The 21,623-nt window shown below is 41.7% G+C and overlaps 1 protein-coding gene across 2 annotated transcripts in view; it reads right to left on the bottom strand.

The window, feature by feature from the left end:
• Nucleotides 1-21,623, bottom strand: part of sbf2 (SET binding factor 2) — a 64,035-nt gene that overhangs the window by 25,633 nt on the left and 16,779 nt on the right. For both annotated transcript variants that reach the window (XM_029143721.3, XM_029143722.3), the window contains exons 3-16: nt 13,879-14,016; nt 10,468-10,593; nt 9,561-9,671; nt 8,256-8,361; nt 5,669-5,801; nt 5,109-5,217; nt 4,647-4,760; nt 4,395-4,472; nt 4,070-4,183; nt 3,129-3,257; nt 2,824-2,922; nt 2,520-2,724; nt 2,282-2,391; nt 1,502-1,651 (exon numbers count right to left, since the gene is read on the bottom strand). In XM_029143721.3, coding sequence (XP_028999554.1) covers nt 1,502-1,651; nt 2,282-2,391; nt 2,520-2,724; nt 2,824-2,922; nt 3,129-3,257; nt 4,070-4,183; nt 4,395-4,472; nt 4,647-4,760; nt 5,109-5,217; nt 5,669-5,801; nt 8,256-8,361; nt 9,561-9,671; nt 10,468-10,593; nt 13,879-14,016 — 1,722 coding nt within the window. The remainder of the gene's footprint in view (nt 1-1,501; nt 1,652-2,281; nt 2,392-2,519; nt 2,725-2,823; nt 2,923-3,128; nt 3,258-4,069; nt 4,184-4,394; nt 4,473-4,646; nt 4,761-5,108; nt 5,218-5,668; nt 5,802-8,255; nt 8,362-9,560; nt 9,672-10,467; nt 10,594-13,878; nt 14,017-21,623) is intronic.

Raw genomic sequence — 21,623 nt, 5'->3', positions numbered from 1 at the left:
TATGAATTACAAAAACAAACTAATTAGCAACGACACTACATTGTAATGTGGTAACCCTTGACCCAGTGCATACCTTATGTCCTGTGGCTGTCCTCACTGTGACGGTTTCAAAAGAAAACACTGATTGCAAGCAGAAAACAGAATTGTGACTTTTTGTTGGAAGATGGGAAACAAAAACGTTTCTCATAATTGCATTGCGATTCCAAATCTGTGTGTCACATCTTCACACAGGCCAAACCCTAACGAGACTTTATGCTGTCATAGTACAGAGAGCTAGCAACATTTCTAACAGGATAGGTCACTTTGGCTCGGCTCGGCCCTGAAGGACCTCTCACACACGCTCTGTCATATCATTTCTGGGGTTCCTACGTGGCCGGCTGTTGCAGAATATGAAAGTAATTACTGGCGTTGTAATTTACTATTTATATTCCTTTCACAGCTCATTGGAGACAAATCCTTCACAACAGAGCAGAGACTAATGCCTGGTTTCCATCTTTAACAAAGACAATGCACAATAAAATCTAAGAAACTAACACACAGGACAGAGAGGCCGACTATGTTGTATCCCATGCAGCACATGAAATCTCTTCTCCATGTGTGAAATTACGACTTTTTCCCTACGTGTGGGTTTTGGATAATTTACTTTTCAGCATTCCAGAGTGAATCAATGGAATAAATTTGGTTTTCAGACCTAACTTTGACACACCAGTGTCAGCGAGAAACACTTTTGGTGTCCAGAAAACACACTGGGATATTGATGCTACCACAGCCTCTAACTTTGTGTCGAATAGGACACATTAAAGTCAAGTAGTTATTGAACAGGTCATGCACAAGACGTGACATTTGAAAATGCAAGTCACTGACAAGCTACTATGAAAGCAGCGTTTATCTCAGTTCCTGGAAGTGAAGACGGGCATATGCAGTATTACGCACAAAAAGGAAAATGCAATCAGCTTCTCCTTTCATGTCTTTTTTTAAGCAGGGGGAAGCATTAATGACTATGTTAGTAAATCAGTGGCCAGTGTCATTAGGTCTTTGAATCACTTGTCCTATTGTGCAATTAGTGAACACATGACTTATCAAATGACGCTGTACGTCCTTGTCTTGGTTAGATGGTGGGATTATGTGTCTTAGCATCACTCTGGGAGAAAAAAAATGACTTGAATAACTCCATAAAAGCTGCACCTGTGAGGATTATTTAAAATTAATAAACCAGAGAAAGCACTGCCTCAAGGCAATAAAACCTGAGGAACTACCAATAAAGCCCTGGCAGCTCTGGTTCATGACCCCTTTATAAGCTGCACGGAAAACACGTGACTTCACTCCGACAACAGCTGAGGCATGAGGATAACAAGGCCAGGTAAATACACATCCTGAGCTGTCTGGTTGAGACTTAACAATGTGCTGTCAGACTGAATTAGACAAACTTGACAAAAGGAAAAGGATGCTGAAGGTAAATTGGCTTCAAAAGGTGTATTTGGCTTTAATTCATTTCACTCACCTGTAGGGCACAGTTCATCATACGAATGACGTAGTCAAACTGTTGGTGGTCCAGTATGGCTCGGTTCTGCTGGACATGGAGACTTAGCTCCTCCGTCAGACACTGGCGAGCTGCTTTGCCTTTCAGTGCACGCAGTGCTGCCGGCAAAGTCTGTTGAATGAAAATCAACAGATGGCGAGAGAGGAAAAATGCTTCTTAATGGATGGGCCGATAAGGGAGGTCGATTTAAAACAGAGCGAAAACTATGAGAAGTTTAATTTGTTATCTGGTCACATTAGTGATTTTTTTACCATATAGTACAGTATGCATCAGTGCAGCACTGTAAACTCTGACCTCTATAGTTAATAGTGTTCACACTGACAGTTTGGCAGTGAAGGATTTACAGGCTTGTGTGGGTTCAGAGGACACAAGCTGTGCTTTTTTTACATTTGCACAGAAATGCAGGCCACGTTTATATAACTTCTATATGATGCCATGGGGAAACATAAAGGAAAAACACATTGAATCCATTTGGTTACGTTCACCTATGACCTCACCACTATGGGACCACAATAAAATACATACACCGCTGTGTTGTATATCTCCAATTAAAGAGTTGGAAGTAGCTTTTTAGCCAAGGTGGACGATACTGTGGATTTTGACGGGTAGTACTTGCAGCATCTGCGCATTGGCTGGAAAGTATTAGCATGATGAAGGTGAAGCGATATCTTACAGCCTATGTATTACATAGACACAGATGCTTCCACTTAATCAGAGTGTTTAGAGGTTGATAGGCCTCACCTTTTCAGTCTCCAGGGTCTTGTTGTCAAATATGAAGGAAATGCAGCTCCGCACTACCTCCAGTCTCCGAGCACTGTTGAACACAGAGCCACTCTTACCCATAAAGGACACTGGAAGACAGAAGAAAAACTATAGTTGAAAAATACGGCCACGGCTACAATTTTCGCAAGTTTGCATCTTGCAGATAGTTTGTTGTTCAGCTCAATCACTGGTGGAAGGATTTCCAAGTCTGACATACCGACAGGCGGCCCGGCAGGTACAACGCACTTCCTCTCTGTCCTCGTAGAAGGAGGCAAGCTACTGAGCTTTGCCACACTCTCCTGAATCGTCTTCTCCACGTGTTCATTATCAAGCAGAGGGAAAGGAATCTGGTGCACACGCAGATGGGATCCTTCTGATGGCCGAGGCACTTTCTGGAATGCCATGTGAGGGTTTGGGTTTTCCTACAGTACACCCGACCGGAAGCATCATGCGTTAATAGTACATACACACACACACATGTAGAGCATAGGATTTACGTAGTTACTTGCATGAACACTTACATTTCTGTATAGCTGCTCAGAAAGTTCCCTGATGTGCTTTTGCAGTTTGGCAGGACTCGCATCTTCTTCCTTAAAGCTGTCAATGTCTAAGGCCACCAGCTGCCATTTACATAACCAAAAAAAACACAACACAACCCACAGTGGGTCATCTCATTCAACACGTTCAAAGGTTTAACTGATGAAAAGAAATCTGGCAGAACAGGCCAAGCTGATCAACCATATGAATCTAGTTTCGGACTTGTTGTGCAAAATACGTATGACTTTCTGCAATTAAAGCTAAGAAGCAAAAGGTCTTGGTACGGTACCTCATCAAAGAGATCACAGGCTCGGTAAGGCGGACCTCTCTCTGAGACAAAGCCAGCGAAGGCCATGCCATCCAAAACCTTAGTCAGGAAATCATTCTCAATGAGGCCTCGCTGGCCCAAGAAGGCAGTCTGGATAATGTCAGAATTAGAGCAGTTACAATCCCACACTGCTTGGAGCAATGTAATCTAGTTCATATGGATACACTGTAGACTGAAAAACAAGCAGAGTGATCACAGCCATTTATAGAATAAGATTAGGAAATCTTCAAAAGCATCTCTGCAGGGGGCCCCGAGACCAGCATCTTTTATTGCTGAACCCATGGATAAGTCCTTCATCATGTAGATAAAGCTAAATAAATCTAGTTATAAGTGACTACATGCAAATGAATTCAATTTACTTTACACACAATTATTTGCGCTTGTGGGCAGGAGAGATAAAACGCAGCTCAGTCAAGCCTTCCCCACTCAGCGATTCCAGGCGACTAAGCGGAGCGTTTGTTTATAATGCGATCCATGTGGGGTACTTTGGGAGAGATGTGCAGAGGGGTTACCACGGAGACACCACAGACACGAACAAACAAAAGCCCCGGCACAAAACAAAAATGTAAACTTAATACATTTCGCATGGCTCGACGCCGGGTTTCGCCCAAGGTTACGGGACGGCGTCCGACGCTTGCATAAACAAACGAACAGCATCACGAAGAGCCATGGAGCCTCTACAACACACTTAAAACAAATGCATACCAGCGCAGTCACACTACATAGATCTTCTAATGACATTCCACCTTACACCTGACTCTCGTTAGAACATTCGTGGCAGATCACAAAAACAACGTGTTTCTAGAGTAACTATTGTTGAAGAAGTTGATTCTAAGGTCACACACAAAATATACATTCTTCAAGTTTGTGTTTCGACAGATGTGCATGTGTTGTTCTGTTACCTTGTGAAAATGAATAACAGGTTCAGAATGGATGCGGATGAGCTGCAGGCACGACCTGTAGCCCTGGAAAAGCTGTGCAAAGAGCCTGAGAAAGACGGCCCTCACTTCTTTGTCCTGGAAGACACGCAGACGCACATCTTATCAAAACGCTGTGCAACAATTGCCCTCTAATGCGTCAATATGCAGATGAGATTTGCTTTGACGTTAATGTATCATCATCAGTTAGCGTTTATGTAATATGAGACTGTTTTTGGGGGAAACCACTCCTTAAAATGAGGCATCCTGCGGATCGAGGGGGCGGCTCATGGTTGTGATGCTGTCTCACCAAATACTTGATGTTGGAGGGTGCAGTGCGAGGCGGAGGGAATGCATTGTCTGCTATCTCCAGATCAGGGTTCAAGACCTTAAAAAAATTCAGATGGTTTTATTTGTTGGTTTTTATTCAATACACAATATTATGGAGATCAAAATCCAACATTCCCTGAGTGACACTACCAAGAGATATCTGATGTGTAAACATTTTATATGCATGTTATGACAGTTATTATTTTATTGATGCAGTTGAACTTGTGCCTACCACGGACAGAGTAGTTTGTGTCTGGTTTAACAGAGGTTCAGGAAGCAGGGACAAGTGGATACACTCAGGAATCTTTATTGTTCCTCCATCCAGGTCAGCAATAATAACGTCCAACTAGTGAAAACACATAAAACAGTGGCAGGTCAGGTGATGTGACTGCAGCTTGTGAACCCGATCACACGCCAGATCAGGGTCATCTACGTCAACATCTTGTTGAAGGGTAGACTGTCTGAGCTTAACAGGTAAAACGCCCTGAAATAAGAGTAATAAGTTTGTTGAACTAAACCTTTTCTGGCGAGTACAAAGAACAAAACCATCACTATTGGCATGGAAATAAATGTTTGAGTCCAGGTACTGAAGCATTTGTGAATGATTCACAGGTGCTTGAAACATTAGACAGTTTATGATCGTCAGCCTCGGCATGCGAAGGAGAGATACTGCTCAAGGCAGACTTTCACTCACCAGATCTTGGATTTCATTCTGGAACATGGAGTGAACGCCGATGATGAAGGGAGTGGGCGAGCTCAGCACTTCCAGCAGCCGCGAGGGGAGGATGGGGATGTATGGGTAGCTGAACACACAAGAGCGCGTCATCAGTGAGCACACAATGTACAACAGGTGTAATATGATCACTGGTAAACATGTGACAGCTTAAATACAGTAAATGCAATAACAATCTGATAAGATAAGGCCCTGCTGCACCTGGCAGCTTTGTGATGCTGTTGCCTCACAAACGTTGTCATCTACTGTAACTCACCTCCCAACCTGCAGCTGTAAATCCTTGTTAGTATTCTGTTACTGAGAGATTATTATCTAGAGAGAATACGGTGAATGGTTGTACAAAGTTAAAGAAACTAAATTAAGCCATCATGAGTGGAGCTCTTCACAGAAGTGACTATACTGATGCAATAAAGTTAATTATTAGCCAGACCACATGCAATGGGAGTCATGACACCAGTCAAGGAGCTAGTGGAAAGTCATTGGCGAATCTGTTTCACCACTGCAGTCAGACACGCACTGACCTGTACTTAAGGGGAAACATGAGGGCTTCCAGGGCGCGACATGCTTCTCCGAGTCGCTGGTAACTAGTGGAGTGAAACAAAACCTTGTGCTCCGTCAGAACCGCACAAAACAGGCTTAGAACATTTTGGATTCCTGCAACAAGAAAACAACACACAACAAAATTAACGACAACTGACACATTTGTGAATACTTATGGAGCATTTTAAACATATTTAAAAGCAAACACTTCAGTTCAGAGTTCTGTGCATCCATAACATCTTTAGATGGTTAAATACAATTTAAAGGGTGAGGGCCGACACATTGTCATGTTTATGTCTAAGAGAATTTAAAAATTCAAATTGTAATTTATGAAAAAAAGAAAAAGGAAGAGAGTTGATCCAAACATTCAGTGTTAAAATCACTAGACATAGTCTGTAAGTTGTCCATTTAAAGTGAAGTGTAGCTTCTAGCTCAGCATGACCGAACTGTTACAGCTCTATCACCATATGGTTTTATGGTTTATGTTGACAACGGATGGGAAATGCATCTCTGACAAACAAAAGGAAATTACACAGTCATACAGTATAAATAATATTTCAAATACCAGTGTGACAAGCAGGAAGAATTCTAAGTTTACAATTCCTGTTATTGTTTCCTATCAAGCAACTGACAGAGAAATTCATCACACATTGGAGTGATAAGGGGAGAGGAACACAGGCAGACATGTCCGTGCCACTGGGGGCGCTTGGTCTGGATGTTTGGCCGCTTAGACAGAGCATTTCACAGATAAACAGGAAACATGAGTCTCAACTCAATTTACGTTGTGAACATCAACAGGCTCATCAGACCAAATGACATAACAAGGTCAAATAATATTTTGACTGCACCCTTCTCTAATAAGACACACACCGCAGAGGACTTTGTCTGACCAAGGTTTTATCATCACACCTCAGGTTCAGGTGTTTACCTGATCTCATGGAAACGGTGACACATTTCCGCAACCTAAATAGAAAGTGACAGAAACAGACCGGGACAACATCAGAGACAAAGGCAGCACACAACAAACAGCAGGCTTGTTGATGGCCAGTTCTATCTCGCCCCAGGGGGGAAGCACTTCCTGCAGGGTGACACGTTTAACGCACATTCCTCCTTGGTGACTCGCTGACCTGCGCACACAGAACTTCTGTGCTGACCCTCCTGCCTATACAGCCACTCCAGTGTCCTTATATGGTGACCAAATAAGCTGAAACCACACATTTCTTTGTGCTAAGGTTTAACTAGTCAGCTGACTTGTGACAATAACTTCCAGTAAGTGTGCAAACAAAAAAATAAATAAAAATAGAAATCTGTCCATCAGGGGTGGTTGAGGAATGATTAACAATTTCCATCATCATCTAATGCTGGGGAAGACTAACTCACTGTACTTCCTTAAATGAAAATGGTTTCTCTAATAATTCATCCTTAAGTGTAAAAATATGCATCACACTATATATAGTTATAACGGTAATCATGCCGATGTTACGGCTCACATAAACTGACTTAACCAGTAGTATTTCATGTAAGAAACAATTCTATACTGAGATACTTTACAATGATTTTTAGTGTCTTTGCAACGTTAAGGAGCAAAATGGGTAATGGAAATGCTTAATGAAGACTGAAAGGACGCAGATCAGTATTATGACAACACTGTGCGACCAGACGGGCTGCAAGTGTGTTGACTTCCACATGACTTTGATTATATATGAATCATGTAAATATGCCCCATGTGCACGTTTGTTAGTGCTGAAACACATTCTTCTAATCAAATGAAGCTAAACAAGGGCACACTTCCATTACAAATCAAATGTCAGGTGAATTATATTAGATTTCATCCTGAGAGCTCAGCCTTAGGGTGCCAAAACGTGAGCTAATGAGTCTAGATTTTGCGAAAATGACCTAAATGTCTGAAATGTAATCAACAACGGTTTAGTTCAAAAGTTATAGAAACTGTCATTTACAGAGCGTAGTGGAATACGATAGTTTCACACTCCACAAACAACTGTGCACCATGAGTCACAGTGAATCAGGCACGTATCTTTAATAGAGCACGTACAAAGCGTTCACAGCCTGAGCCATTGTGTGAACACATTGTGCAAACACAGCGACGTGAAAACCAGCAAAGTGCATCAAGTCTGGTTGATGTGCTGATTGCAGCCCAATGGAAGTGACAGCAGCACAGATGGATCGCGGTGAAAACCACAATAGCTTGCCTGAGACAGAGCTGCAGTAATAACCAAAGCTCTTGACAGTTCAGTGCAAGTGTCCTGTAAAAGTCCCATTTTACTGTATTTTACCAGAACATGATAAAGAAAGTAAAACAGAGCATTAGACACCTGTTATAGTATTAAACCAGATTGAATTTAAAATTTCTAACAATGTTCTTCCTGCAAGCAACACAAACAAAAGAAAGGCCTCATAACCAAATAGCAATGACGTAGAGCTGAATTAATCAACTAGACACTTATTGGTAAATCATTGGCATGTACTGCAGCACTATAGTGAGGCTCTGACTCAAATCCTTTCCTGTCCATGTTCACCAGATGCTGATAAGAAAGTGGCTGAACCCACCCAGTTGCTGGAAGAGCAGAGCTACGCTCTTGCTTGTGACAGGCAATGTGTCATTCAGAGGTGTCTGGATAAGCTGCCGGTCTCCTGCTCCCAGGCTGAACAGCTTCTGAGAATGAAAACACAAGCAAAGGTCAGAAAACTGTCTTGGAGCATTTTTATGTCATACTCTGTACAGGGTCAAATGGTCAGAGTTGTCCACTTAGATTCATAGTTAAACTCAGTGATTGCATCAAATACAGAAGACACATTATTTTGTGGTACACAGGCTCTGCAGCTGCGAGACCCACAATTTGTAAAGCTATTTGTTTATCATCATCAAGAAGAAGAAGATAACATAAAAATGAATCTGGTTCTTAATGTGAAATGCTTACAATTGCTTTACGATTGATAAATGCTCTTCAAATTCACATTTCTGTTTAGACTTACATGTATGTATTTTAATTCACATCACAGAACTAGTGAGTGGAAAGTAGTTGGTAGAATCCATAACCTAAAAGGAAAGTTCTTCAGCTGAGTAACATATTAAAAGGTGCTGCAAGGTCTCCAGTCATTTAATTCTTGACATACCAGTATGTTTAACTAGGTGTTGTTTTTACAAATGAGTCTGGTCTACTGCTGAGCCTCTGCCTAAAGGCAGACTAAAGGACTTTAAGGGTTTTAAGTGGCGTCTTTTGGCGGAAAAAACAGGCAACATTCCTCTCTCTTCCACTAAATTAAGCATTGTTTAGAACTAAATCTGATGAGGTTTTCCTCCTCTGGCAAAAGTATATGCACAGTGCATTTACTACCTGAGTGAGGTACATTTTTTGTTCCCGTGTATTTTGTTAAACCCTAATAATCATAGTAATATACTGTCTGGTAGAGACTTGGCCACCAAACTGTAGAAAACAAATTAGTAGAGCAAGATGTGAGCAAGATGACATTTGAAATATATTACTCTGAAGTGCTATAAACAGTTTAGGAGCTTGACTGTCTTTTGCCCCACTCTAGGCTCAGGCTAAGGAATTTTGCTCAGAGAAACACAACAGGAAAAAAAAAGATGAATATGTATTAGAAAATTACTGCCTGTGGCTGGACAACAATCTTTGGCACCATCTGAGCACGACATTCCTGATTGGGTGCACAGCAAACATAAATCATTTTAGTAGCTGTACCATGAAGCCCCAGCCATCACCTCCGCAAACAATTACTGTCTCAGAGTAGAACAGAACTGACGCTAACTGGTCTGGTCTGGATGTGTGCAGGCTAGTAGGAACACAGAGGGCTCTTGCAGACTGCGGTACGCTGGCTGTGTGTTTGACCTACCTGGGATCCACCAGCAACAGGAACCTGAAATGCAAAGAGGTTCGACACCAAACCCTCCAACGGGAAACTCAGGCTGTCGATGTACACTGTGTAGATGAGACCCAAGCAGCCCTAAAACCAAATGCAAAATACAGTGAAGATGTGACAACTGACAGCACACGCACGCACGTGCGCACACACACATACACACACTTGCGTTGCTATAAAAGTGGGGCCCCACCGTTGACATAATGCCTTCCCTAGCCTCTCACCCTAACCATCACAAATAAAGCAGACGTCCAACCTTTGTTCTAATCCGAACCAAACCTCAATTCTAACCTCGGCCCTAAAATCACATCTTGACCCTCAAAAAGGCCTTTAAAAGTTGTGGGGCCCAGCCAAAGGGCCCCACAAGTGACCATAGGGCCCCACTCTGGTGTACACACACACACACACACACACACACACACACACACACACACACACACACACACACACACACACACACACACACACACACACACACACACGTTAATTACTGTACCTCATTATTGTTTTACAGCTCATAATTAGTATGACTACTCTGTGAAGTAGATAACAGTTAATAGTACAGTACAGTATCTTCCAATACAGTAGCTCCTGATAACAGTAAAAACCCTGTTACCATGGATATGATGACTCTGATTCGCTTAGTCTATAATAAAAAGATCACAGGTGTTTACACTTCCATATCTGCTTGACTTTAATAAGTGTGTGCTACTGCTTAACAATACTCTCCCTACAGTCTATTAAAGATTGTACAAAAAAGACTGCCATCCTCTTAACGTCAACAGGAAAGCAGTCAGGTGACACATATTTTAAATATTTTTCCTGAATAACGTTTAAAATATTTTTTAATCAAGATCTAATCACATGGTGTATTTCTTACCCTGAATATTTCGGGATAATCCAGCCTGGACACGAGAATGAGACTTTTTGGTGCAAACACTTGAGCTGGCTGGATAAGGCCATCCTCTTCATCTTCATCTCCATCAGCCTCAATATTCTTTGATCCCTAAAATATATAAAAAAAAACATTTTTCAGCTGAAGGGTTCACATACCATACAGTGCCATGGACAACAAACCTTGTACTGTACTATAGAAGATTTATAGTATACTACACACACACACTTAAAATGACCAATGTATTCTGTCTACAGTGTGCTTGGATTTGTTCCTTTATGGTTTTGCAATTTGACTTCTAACCTACTTCCTTCTAAGTTTTACTGTGGTGAATGTGTGTCATAAAAAACACAATAGCGTGCAACAACTGCCACCTGAATGCTAAAAATCCTTATTGCATAAAGCAAAAAGTATACAAGTGTCCAAGGTCTGGGATCATGTCAAGCACAGTGTGTCTATTGTAGTTTATCACGTTAGCACAAACTCAAAGCTTTAGCACCACAAGCTTATTAATGTTACCATTTAAACAAGAGGACGTGTAGTCTAATGAACAATCATCCTTTAATGTTGGCTTTGTAAAAAGGATGGGTAATGGAGTCAAGTCTGTGAATGGAACCGTAATTTATTTTATTGAAGGTACATTTTCTAGTTGTTATTGCTTTTTACCAGAGTAAATTTATGATACTGTAAAATAATCCTGCAGAGCTGAAAATAGGCGTTGTAAAAAGCTGGTTGCACTTCCCCAGAAAAATAAAAATAGCAACGGCAAAACTCTTGCTTCAGACATGTTCATTGATTCAGCACCAAATTCCTGCTTTATCTCCAGAGAGGGGACACACATTTGTAAAGGTTTAGGCCATTAATTATCTCCTTTCCCAGTGTGTGCCTAATCCACACAGTTGCACATCCCACTGGAGCCATTGAATGCAAAACAGATTCAATGAAATTATTAAGAGGTCAGTAAATGATCTTGACTGCAACACATACTGTAATTTATTAGAGTAGGTCTGTTTACATACTGTAAGAATCACAACAAGTCTAAGTGCAAAAAACAAGTGTTTTGCTCAAATCCAGAAATTATGATACATCCAGTCAATCTTAATTCAATTCACATGGACCGTCAATTTTCAAATGATCAAGTTATTTATCTTGACCCAAAACCAAATAAAAGTATCCAAAACACACTTTCCGCATGTCTCCATTCAATTGTCTCCATTGTGAATCCCCAATTCTTATCAGCACACTGACACACCGACCACTCAGTTCTCATTCCTGACTAAAGCCCTTATCACAATCTGGTATATTTCTTTAGGCAGTGAAAACATGCCTCAAGTGCTTCAGTATCTCGAGACCAAGGAGTATGGGATCAAAATATCTTATTCAGATGGGGGTCACATTTCACAATTATTCTTAGGATTTGGTTCAATTATTAGACAAAACACATTCCTTCACCGCCTGTCTGGGCTTTCCTGGAACCTCACTGGGCAGATAAGGATGTCAGTTTGGACAGTAAAGATTGTTAAAACACCCTCACGTTTCAAGAAGATCTTCAGTGCCATACACTGAATCCAGGAATGTGTGAGTGTTTTTTTAGAGGGACATGATATCTAGATGAGTCCAAATATAGTCTGATCTAATAATTAACACAAGTCTGACAAAAAAGGGAAGGTGGGGTTGAGTCCAAAACGACTTGATGAGTTCACTCAGTCAGCACAGTGCAAATACATCACAGATAAAAAATAGAATAATTAATGGATGTCATTACTACTTACTAGTACTACAACTACTACATGCTTAAATTACACTAAGAATTCTATCCACCAAGACTTGTCTCAATTCATATAATAAGATATTAATATTGAAAAGCTCACAGAACAGTGTAGTCAGCTACAGTACATAAATGCAGCTCCACCATAAAGGGCTAAAAATTAAGCTGATCTTTTAGTTTAATTACCTTTTATTTAAAAAGAAGACATGTGATTGTGGCTTTCTCACTGGCTGTAAAAAGTAATTAAATATTAGTTATTTACACAACAACAATATTTACACTCAGAAAATGAGTGGCATAACAATATAAATGGCATAAGAGTGTACACATTTATGTATACATAAATGCGTAAATTTTATTGTTCTCTATGAAATATAAATACACATGTATAAATCTGGCACAAAGACAAGATTTCCTCAGATTGACTATTTCTAACAGCTGACAGTTCAGCTAGACTAGTCATGGTTCTTTGATGTGACAATTAGCTCTAAAAACTAAATACTTCCTCCTCTAATCATTTTAAAAACAGAAGAATGTTTAAGTAATTGTGTTCTGATTCATACAAGTTAGGACAATAATTACTAAAGGATGCACTAACAACATACTGAACATTCCACAAAGATGAGTCAAGCCATGTTTGAAACACTGCCACATACACAACTGCTTTTTGACTTTACTTCAAAAAATGTTCTCCTGATCAGTGTGGTGCGACGCTGATAACTGCCTTCCATGTAAGAAGGATGTGAAGTCACAGTGGGCAGAGTGACAGGACTCAGTTGAATCCTCTAACAAAGGCAAACACAGTGAAACAATTAACTTGGTATTTTGTGGGCTTTTGGCAGCGAGGGACATCAACAAGATCATTGGTAAGTATAAAAATGATCCTGTCTAAACAAATCCGCTGTAATCAATAATTTATGGCGTCCTGAATGTTTTTGCCGTGAGCACTAATCCGTAATCAAACACAATCATGTATGCATGAGTAAATCAAATGAAGCTTGCTGGAGGGGAGGCATAGGTCGATCCCCTATTTTATAACACCATCACTAAGCCAGCTCACAGTTTATTAGGCTGGAGCGGTGTGTTTTCTATTAATGTCTCACATCCTGGACGACATCACGTACACAGCAGACCCGGCAACATTTAGAAACAGAGAACGCCACAAAACAAACCAATAACCCTCAAAACAGAACACACAAAGTAACGACAATCATACTGCTCACACTGCAACACATATAGTATGGGTCAACAGCACCTCATGATCAGGTTCTGTATAATTTGTTCATATGCTATTTGTATGCTAATCAGATATCCAACACCAGCTGGTATCTGAAGAAGCCCAAGGAATAAATAATTTTGAATGATTTAACGCATGGATGACAACAGGCCTAAAGCTGCCAGTAACTAACTAACTAACTAACTAACTAACTAACTAACTAACTAACTAACTAACTAACTAACTAACTAACTAACTAACTAACTAACTAACTAACTAACTAACTCACTCACTCACTCACTCACTCACTCACTCACTCACTCACTCACTCACTCACTCACTCACTCACTCACTCACTCACTCACTCCGCTGTGTTTACCCCTCGAGTGGGCTGCATGTGCTGTAGTCTTACCTGCAGATTGACCTCGGCCTCGTAGAAAGTGAGACAGGAGCAAAAGTGTCTGTCCGAATCGATATCGGTCAGCACGACCGTGAAGAAAGTGGGCACCTTCCTCTCCCTGGACAGGCTCCAACCTCCAGGCTGGCAGAACTGCAAGACAGTGAGTAAAACACTGTTAGAGTAAATAATGTGATCAGATATAACCAGGCTCAAACACAGTTCAAATTAAGTGACAAAAGGTCCATTTTGCCAAGTATCTATAATTATTAAAGGTGCTGTAGTTATGATGTCTCCTACAACTTTGTGCTGGGAAACTGTACTGTACATGAACAGGACATTGCTTTACTACTGTAGCTTGCCTAATCCGCATGTTCCAAAGTACAGAGAGGATGTCCTGTTTCAGTAGAGCAATTACGTCTGCTCATCAGAGCGGGAACTGGCCTGGTCACTATTTGTTTTCCTTGAAAGTCATCAGTGAAGGTGCCAGGCCAAACCGCCTGTCTGTTCAGAAACAGAAACAAAAAAATAATGGAAAAATACCCATTGCCAGCAGCAGTATCCCACCTGAGTCTACTGTCTACTGCAATATCTGGGAATTTCATATGTATAGTCTGTTTCAAGTGTAAGTCAAGTTCTCCTCAAGTTCTCCTCAAATCTTCCTGGAAAATATATTATTGTATTTCCCAAACAATCTGGTTATTGAGAATAGAACAGTGTCACAAATCATCCATTTTCAATGCGTGACTAGAGCGAGCCGTTTTTAGCAGTTGGTGGGCACAGAAACACCGTTACCATAATAAAAAGTATTGCAAATTGGTTTCAGGTCTCAAAGCAACAGTGTGAGTCATAACCAATCATGACACAAAACATCTGTGAAGTGAGGAAAAAAATAGATTGTTCTGATAGTGCTCTGTCCGACAGTTCATCAGAAAATTGATTTTACAGATGGTGATGTTTGATTTTCCCATTCTTCAATCCAATTAATAAATCCACCCACTCTAATATGAACCCACAAAAAAACATATAAATCCATGAGTGGTCAATGATGGCACATAGGAAAGCCCAAACATGGGGGGCAGATCCTCATTTGCTCAGAGAGATGAGTGTTTGTGTCTGGTCTCTGTTTTTGCTGGAGGCCCAACTGTCCTGGCTCTTAAAGCAGTGTTTAGACTGCTCCTCAGGGGTCACACAAGCAATCACAGGACACACAGATGCAGAGCTGGGAGAGGGTAAAGGAGGGGTACAATGAGGGCAAAAACAGATGGACTGATGTACAGAACGTCAGCACAGCCAAAAACAAATAAACTGGCAAAGTCATGTACCTACGGCAGGAAAAGAAGCGTAGACGGAGGAGGAAGCGAGAGCGAAATCTGAGAGAGAAACTCCAAACTCTGCACAGCGCTGGAGACTGGGTTCTGGGGCCGTGATGCTTGCACACATGCAGTGCATAGTAAGAGACTGTCAGAGTTAATCGCATTCTCACATGGAGAGAAACTCCGATTCATTCTTGTGAGGAGTGGGGGCGCCTGCACGCCATGACCCAGTGTAGAGAACAATTACGTCGCAACATAACCTTAAGGCAGTGCGCCGACTGCACAGGGCACCGGGGTAATGTCCACTGTGGATGTGCTCAGGATTCATGCATGTCTGAAAGCAACTAGAGAGACAAAGAGAGAGAGAGGAAGGAAGAGTAAAAGGAGGAAGACAGGAAGCGGGGAAGGGGAAGGTTTGGACCACGATACCATCATCTTCCAGCAGATACAATAGCCTGCAGGAAATTTGTTAAACCTGCATTGTGGGGAAATGCGTGTGCGTGCGCGCACGCACAATCAGGGCCAGACAAAACCCAAGGACAAGTGCGGATAACTGTGATCCTGCCCCAAAATATTCCAAATATGCCATTCATTGTTGTCAAAGGGAGATAAACACCTTTGGGACTGCATAGCTCAGGAGATCACAGGAGATACAGCATCCTGTGTGTGCGTCGTGCTGCTGTGTTTCTATGTTCCAGGGAATGCGTGCATACATGAGGGAGGAACCAACTGTAAGTGTGACTTGCGAAGATCGTGTGGAGGCGTGACGGTGAGAAGATCATGTAGCTTCCCTGATATTCAGTGGGTGCTTCCTTTAAGCTGTTATCTTGCCCTAGGTCTGCAGAGAGACGCTTGAGTGCTGGCACGGGTTCAGAGGCACTTGGGGGAGTTCAGTGTTTAGTAAACCTTCACTTTATTTGGGTACCGCAGCATCCAGGCAGCCTGACATCCTTACACATGAAATATGGATATCTAGTAGTGACTACAACATCTGAGGATACATCCTACAGAAATATGTTCACATATGGTGTTTGCTGTGAATAAACATGCCCTGCTTTCCTAAAACCTCTCTCAAGGACTGCAAGGCCTTCTGTAAATGTTGTTTAGCATCTTAAATTTAACGATGCACAACAGTGTATAAACAGAGATAATATGTTTAGGTCATTTGTTTGAACATCCAACTCGTTTTGCAACACGGTCGAGTAATGAGCACAGGCCCACACTGAAACTAGGACTCCAGGCAGAGTGGATAAAGTTGTGACATTCAGGATCGCACTGAAGTGGACTAAAAGTCAGTCAGTGCCCAGAGACACAGCCATCCACTGCAGCAGGTGCAAGACACACACACAAACACACACTCACACGCGAGAGAAAGAACATCTTCTCATTCTCAAATTAGACTTTAGTCAAGTGACCAAGACGCTCGCTGCACTAAAGCACTAAACTGCTGCCCTCCAGCTAAACTCTCCTCATCACATCATGTGCTGCCGCCTAGCATGACTGACCTCCACCCTGCTTGCGCTATGCAGTGTGACCTGCTAAGTGTTATCGGTGCACAGCGCTCGAGGACCGGGACTAATAATCTGAGCTGCATTCTTCTACATAATTAAGGCATCGGTGCCTGGGCAGGCTGAGTAACGTCAGAGGACTCGGGACAAATACACAGATCTTCCTTTATACTCTTAGTTGTTTTTCTAGTTTGTTGCTGTCGATACGTGACGGGAAGCAGGTTCGCTCCGGTTTTATTATGACCAACATTTGAGAGTGCTGTACTTGGGGAAATATAAACAGACTTCCATTGGTCATAAAACCTTTAAAGAGTCCCCGTTACCGCAAATGAGCTTGATCCAGTAAATCCTCTCAAAGACAAACTTCTATTCCATGATTAGGTTGAGTTACAAACCCAGTTTATTTCAGCCACCAAAGTTCCTCCATGTTTTCCCACGGCAGCAATAAAATGTGCATAGAATACCCCAACATGCACAAGAAAGACTCGAATTGAATGGGAGACACGGTGGAAACCTAAAATAACAAGGAATATAAATGAGCCAAGGTTACATTTTAGATCAGGCGTCAGACTATAACTACAGTATTCAACTGTGAACTGTAGACGGAGCATGAACGTGAAGCAGCTGCCAAGACAATGTGGTCAGGAAAAGCTAGCAGCAGATGTGCCCTACTCCATGTACTTCCACCAGCCTCTTCTTTGCACCTTGTTCCTTCCCCATCCATATGAAAAAGGCACATGCCCGGAAGACAAAACAATGGCGGAAAGTGAAGTGCGATGTGTCATGGGCCGGAGCGGGACAAGCCGGGGGTCAGGGGGTCAGCGGCGTGCTGCCTGTCCAGCACACTCCTGCCTTATCAGGTCTGCAGGATGAGCAATGGACGTCCAGCAAAACAACTTGAGGAGCCGTGAATAGGAGGAACCAAAGTGTTGACAGAACGGCCGCATCGCTAGCATCATCATCCAACCAGTAACAAATGGACTGTGTCAAAGCGGCGCTTCATAACGTAGCTATCTGCTGAGGTGGCATCTCTCCACTGCTCGCATGCCTCAACTCGGCCCCATACTGTCACCAACACTCCTGGTTTCCCTTTGCTCTGTTACGCAACACCAGGCTCATATGGTACAGTTTAGAGATGGGTATTTTTAGACGACGATAATGGGCCACAGTGAGGCAGGAAGAGTCATCTAACAAATAGCGCAAACAGTTATGTGTGCAAAATTTCAAGCTTCATAAATGCCATGTGTGTAGGAACTGTGACACCAGAAAGAAACCACAAGAGCTATGGTATTTTTAGCTCAATTCATTTTTTACCATGCATAGTCCATACAAGAAGCTCATGAGGGGGCAGATTTCCCCAAAACCCCCTGCGAATGATTTGTTCACTTTAGGGCAAATATTTGGGTCTATCAAAACACCACATAAATTAAAAGCACACGCTCTGTTCACCACATGCAATTCGAAAATAGAAATGTATAAAACAGCAAATAAAACAGAGCCACTCGCAGAATCTGACATTCCTGTGCGTAAATCACTTTGGTGTCGGACTCCCTTCATGAACTAAACCCCGAAGCATCTGCTCGATGTTTACAGATGACACGGAGGTCTCAAACTTAACTTGTGCCAGTTTGGCCAAAAGTAGGTCAAACAAGATTTCAAACAGATATGAATTAAGTCACAGTTCATGGAAATAAATACATCCTGCGAAACACACATGGGAACACAAAAATCCAGAGTGGTAAAGTCCAAGGATTTTCCTGTCACTGTTCAACAGGAGATTCCAGTTGCAAGACTGGCGTTGATGCCAAAATAAAACAAGTTCAGATCAATTGGGAAATTCCTTTTACATATGAAAAGCATCAGTGACTTCCGTTAAAAGGTCTTGGTTAATCCCTGTCTGACTGTTTGTCAGCATACCGTATACATTAAGGACAAGTAAAAAAAAAAATCTGCAGTTTAACATACATAAATACAATAATTTCACAATTACTATAAAAGAAAAGCATGGAATCTTTTACTGTAGCAAAGAAAAGCTGTTAATTAACTACAGATATGTTTGCATCATTAAGCTTTGATGATGCTTGACCCACTTCGGCAGCCAGCAGTACTGGCATGGCTACTTGGGAAAGACAACACAAAGGTTTTAGAGGGAACCGACATTGGATCTGTGTCCTTTGGCCTTCGTCAGACACACAGAGGGTGAACTGACTGAGTGCTTGGAGAACTGTTGTACCTGAACGTGTGATTTCCACTCCAGAGCATAGAGAAGGAGGTCTGATGACACGGGGGAGCTTGAATGCTGACACTGCTGCTGACTTCTGACTTACTGTGACATTCGAGGGCACACCTGACTAGCAAATACTGCAAACCTTGTGCTTTCTGGCATTAAACTGCCGTACTGCGGTACTCTATCTTGTATCTTGGCCTGTGGTCGTGGCTCTCATGACAGAATGTTTCTGAAGAGTAGGATCTGCCTACGAATCTGCCTGATTAAAGTTCACCCCTTCACTCTACTAGGGACTACAATGCCTCTACAGGAACTGTTACAGGGTCACATCTGGCCTTAAAACCTTGACTGTGCATTTGACTTCAAAAACATCCACCTGATGACTGAACAGGCTGTAGTGTTTTGTTTCATGCGCATGTCCACATACATTTCCAGAATTTAGTCATTTTGTCCTAAACCTCTCAAGAAATAAACATAATAAGCATCAGAGCAAATGTGTACAGTCATCTAAAGTACAATCAAACTAGTAGAAACAGAACCATGTGAAATTCATTCAGTTTTTATAAAAGGTCTGACAACCTACACACTTAATGTTATATACGCATATTTAAAAAGAAATCTGTTTTGATGCAGTGTTTTGGATCCATCTGAACATTACCATGTTTTCATAGCCTGTACCTGCAGCAGCTGAAGGCAGGTAAACACTTTTTCATTTCATTGGTAAAAAACAAACACGACACATCAAAAAGCACTCCCCTGCTCATCGAGTGGTAGCAAGGTAAACATCTTTGTCCTGGGATTGTACAATGGCTATCCTGCGTCAGACGGCTGCGCCCCGGTCTTCAGAGCACGCTAAGATAATGGCTGATAATGACCTGGCTGTGGAACAGGTGCTTCCTCCACTGCTTTGCGGGGGCCCAGGCTCGCTATTCAGTGGAGGGCTGAGTCTCACCTCTGGCATTAGCGAATGCAAAGCACAACAAGCTTTGTTCCTGTGATTACACATTTGGGCAGTGTAAAGCGTAAAGCTTGGGTGTAAAAGTGAATCAGCATAATGTATTGTGTGTACGTAATGAGCCAGGGGAGGGTCCTCCTTGCATTCAGTGTCTCAACCAAATCTTAAAAATCATTTTTTGTAAAGCAAAGATACGTATGAAAACAGGCCTGGTTCATTTAGTTATTTAATATAGTAACATACAATTTCCTGCTGAAGAAACCACTGTTGGATGGTGATATGTCTAAATCTGAAGCTCCAGCAGGGAAACCATTCATTTAACGGGCACGCCTGACATTTAAAAACTACTAAGAGTAAGATACTTTTTCCAGAGAAAGTCTCACCACTGCACTAAAACGGATATTACACTGGTAAAAGAACAATGTGTGTACTAATACCAGTAAGGAAAAACCTGGCACCTGGCCATAGGACTGCCACACACTGTATTAAAACAATAAAGGATGTGATGTGAGTAGGGCAGCAACAAGGAATCGATTTCATCGACAATAATCGATGACCATAATAACTGATAATGATTTTCCGTTATTGATTACTGAGGCTGCTCAGGAGAAAAGCGATCAACCAGCAGCAGGAGAAAGGTTGCAACCTTTTTCTTTATCCATGCATTAAATAGTAAACAAAGACAACATCCCGAAAGTTATGCAAAGCTCGGCTTGTAAAGACTACAGCGATATACGAGCATGCAAGAAGAAAACACAGTGTAACAGATGTAACAGCGATAACAAACACTGTTTATCCATCCCGTGAAGACGCTTCATTAGGTGCTGCTGTGTAAAAAGTTAGTTTGTTTCCTTTTTGTTCCGACTTGTGAGCATCAGCTGGACGCACAATCGCTACATAGTAATTAATGACATCACCATAGAACAGCAACTAACAACCATACATGTAAAAGCAGCAAATATAACGCAGCATTAACATATGACAACTTGTTTTTAGTGGTTGTCGCCGTTGCCCCACAGCCAGAAGGAGCCCAGGAGTCTCTGTTGTTTACATGTTTCTGATTAGTCGAGAATAATTGATTTATAATCAAATATCAAAATAATTGTTTGTTGCAGCCCTGGATACAAGACTCATTTATTAGCATCATCATATTATAGGTGACTACACAGCTGTCAAAATAGCAGAGGTAATAGTAACATTCACCATATAAACTCTTGGAGCAGTTCTCTGATTGAGATGCATTTCTAGCTCGCCTCTCGCCCAAAAGAGAGCTAAGGAGGCTGCACCCCCCCGACACTAATGAAGATGAGTGACTCAGATCATGGAGGGGCAAATACTTCCTGTCTGGGTCAGTTTCATCCTAAGCATATAAAAGCAGACTATAGAAAAACATATCTAAGTCTATAATTGCAGAGTGGTACAGTAAATAGACCAAGGGGAAAGGCTATAAAAGATTATGCTGATGCTCAAACTCAGAGACCAACACAGTTTGACATCCAACACTACAACCACATACTTAAATGGATAGAACAGCAATATGTTATGTGGTATGATATGCAAGTTGTCATTTCACCAGTACATACAGTACATATATACTTTAAATAATTAACCATTAGGGCACAATGCTCCTGTATTTTATCAGGAGGTTGGGTATGTGCATACATAGGCAGGAGGTGGAGTCCTTTCATCCTGTCTATTCCCATTTCCTGGTAAGTTAATGATGCTTTTCAACATGGAAACTCCGGCATATTTGA

The sequence above is a fragment of the Betta splendens genome, chromosome 3, assembly GCF_900634795.4.
Source record: "Betta splendens chromosome 3, fBetSpl5.4, whole genome shotgun sequence".
NCBI lineage: Eukaryota > Metazoa > Chordata > Actinopteri > Anabantiformes > Osphronemidae > Betta > Betta splendens.
This window is presented reverse-complemented; position numbering and strand designations above follow the sequence as displayed.